General features: G+C 43.5%; 1 protein-coding gene across 1 annotated transcript in view; it reads right to left on the reverse strand.

The window, feature by feature from the left end:
- Positions 1-450: 450 nt before the first annotated feature.
- LOC309849544 (alpha-1,3-mannosyl-glycoprotein 4-beta-N-acetylglucosaminyltransferase-like protein MGAT4E) overlaps positions 451-2,529 on the reverse strand; it is a 9,575-nt gene continuing 7,496 nt past the window's right edge. Inside the window, exon 4 of the mRNA XM_082702193.1 lies at positions 451-2,524. Coding sequence (XP_082558319.1) covers positions 1,987-2,524 — 538 coding nt within the window. The 3' untranslated portion in view covers positions 451-1,986. The remainder of the gene's footprint in view (positions 2,525-2,529) is intronic.

Consider the following 2,529-nt stretch of genomic DNA (forward strand, 5'->3'; position numbering starts at 1 on the left):
TGATGGAGGGGCACCTGGGTGGCTCAGTGGGTTAAGCCTCTGCCTTTGGCTCAGGTCATGATCCCTGGGCCCTGGGATGGAGCCTCTTTTCCGGCTCTCCGCTCTGCGGGGAGCCTGCTTTTTTCTCTCTCTCTGCCTGCCTCTCTGCCCACTTGTGATCTCTCTCTCTCTCTATCAAATAAATAAAATCTTTTAAAAAAATCTACTGATGTACTATATGTTGGTTAAATTATTTATTTATTTCAAAAAAGATTTTATTTATTTATTTGACAGACAAAGGTCACAGTAGGCAGAGAGGCAGGCAAAGAGAGAGAGGAGGAAGCAGGCTTTCCACTGAGCAGAGAGCCCGATGCGGGGCTCGATCCCAGGACCCCGGGATCATGACCTGAGCCGAAGGCAGAGGCTTAACCCACTGAGCCACCCAGGCACGCCTGGTTAAATAATTTAAGTTTAAAACAGGCTGATGGAGAGTTCTTGAGCCAATGTCACCTTTTGGAGGAGTCCCCCATCTTCTCAGGATGGGCCTTGCTAGCACCTCTGCTATAGTCACTTATTGGCTGGGAGCATTCTGTGGGAAGTATGGCCTTGGCACCAATACTGTGGTGAATCCAGAGAACAGCAGTGGAGCTGTCAGTTAGTCGTGATGCCTGTAGCCGATTTCAACAATACATTTTTATGCCAGCCATATACAGTCGCCCCATTTCCCTGCATTTGATGCTCCCAAAGCTTCTCGCATCCTTGTTTGGCTCCCCCCACATCCCTCTCCTTGATTCCATACCATTATCCTGTTTCTGAATCCCCAAGCTCTTTCTATCCATTTTTATTACAACTCATTTGGACATACTGCCTGGATTTTTATTCCATTTCTTCCCAAATATCCCTCTTCAAGTGGTCCTTTCTTTTTCCTTAATCTGCACCTTCATGGATTATAGTTCTCAAGCTAGTGAAAAACAGACAATGCACATTCGTTGAGTTCAGGGCTCAGAGCTCAGATTCTTCCTGGAATAAAGAGCTCATAGCAAAACTGAACTGAAAAAACATTGGCAAAATATCCAGTTTTTCCTATCGGAAACATCTCAGATGCCTTATAGTCCCAGAGATAAGACTATGCTGGAGATAAGAGCAGCCAAAAACGAGAGAAAATTATTTTTAATAATTTTGATGCTATTTAAAAAGGAATACCCTGACATATTAGGGGATCAGGTAGGAGAAAATCTGTGCCTAATATAAAGGTTACACAATAAATATTTATCAAATGAATGACTGCCTTGTAATGGGATAATGAGATCACAGAGAAAATAGTCATGTTCCTCTCCTGACCAGCTATTTTTTTTTTTTTTTTTGTCACATGGGAAGTGCAGCCTTTAATGACTCTATTTCTTGGCTCTTGGAAAGATCCTCTGTCTTCTCTCATGCACTGCTAGAGTCTTGGGATATGAGCATCCAGTCAGTCCTACCCATATGTTCCTGTTGCTTCTAGAAGTCTTGCTCCAAGGGAAGAATTTTGGATGGAAGATCCTTTGCATAGAAAAACAGGGAAGAAAAAAAAAAACAGGGAAGGGTTAAAAATCCTGCCTCTTCCACCAGTGGATCTCTGGGACCAAGAGGATGTTACCTTCACTCTGCCTTTCAACATGCTGTGTCTTCTGTGTTAGGAATCCTGAAAAGAGGGGCACCTGGGTGGCTCAGTGGGTTAAGCCTCTGCCTTCGGCTCAGGTCATGATCTCAGGGTCCTGGGATCGAGCCCCACCCAGGGCTCTCTGCTCAGCGGGGAGCCTGCTTCCCCCTCTTTCTCTGCCTACTTGTGATATCTTGCTCTCTGTCAAATAAATAAATAAAATCTTAAAAAAAAATCCTGAAAGAATTTAAGAGTGAGATGTCCTTGACCAATTTTCAAGACTTTAATTTTTTTAAATCTCTATACATTCTAAACTCCAACTCAATCCTTCCCAGAACTTCCAATGGCTTCTTCAATATTATTAAACTTCACTTAATCCATAGGTTGATGTGCCTGACTATTATTCCAGAGGGTGGAGTGGCTGTCACAAGCAATCTCACACATTTTACCTTCTTCCCAGACTCATCAGATAATACCTGCTTATTCAGGGTACCATTTTCTAGTAGCCCCAGTAGAATATAGTCATCACAGTCATTGACCCTATTAGTAGCATCATAACCCAGTTCTACTTGCCCCTTTTCCAGCCGATTCTTGCCTTTTAGGTAAGAGCCAGTCAGCACTTGAACTTGGAACACTTTGGCAGGTACGTCCAAAACCACAGTCAGATGATTGCCAGCCTCCGCTGATTTGGTATAAAAGAAACTCTTATCCAAGCTATAGGCATTCATGAGAACAGAGTCATTGGCAACCTTCAAGCTGGTGTAGATGGAAGCAGCAGGGTTGCTGGGAAAACCCGGGTCATTTTCCTCAATCTCTTTATCTTTGAGGCTATTGAATTTGCTGTCAAAGAAGGAGTAATTACCCATGCGCTGGAAAAGGGAAGGGAAGAATTGGATTGGTGCTGGTTCCAT

Source organism: Mustela nivalis (assembly GCF_964662115.1).
Source record: "Mustela nivalis genome assembly, chromosome: 16".
NCBI classification, from domain to species: Eukaryota; Metazoa; Chordata; class Mammalia; order Carnivora; family Mustelidae; genus Mustela; species Mustela nivalis.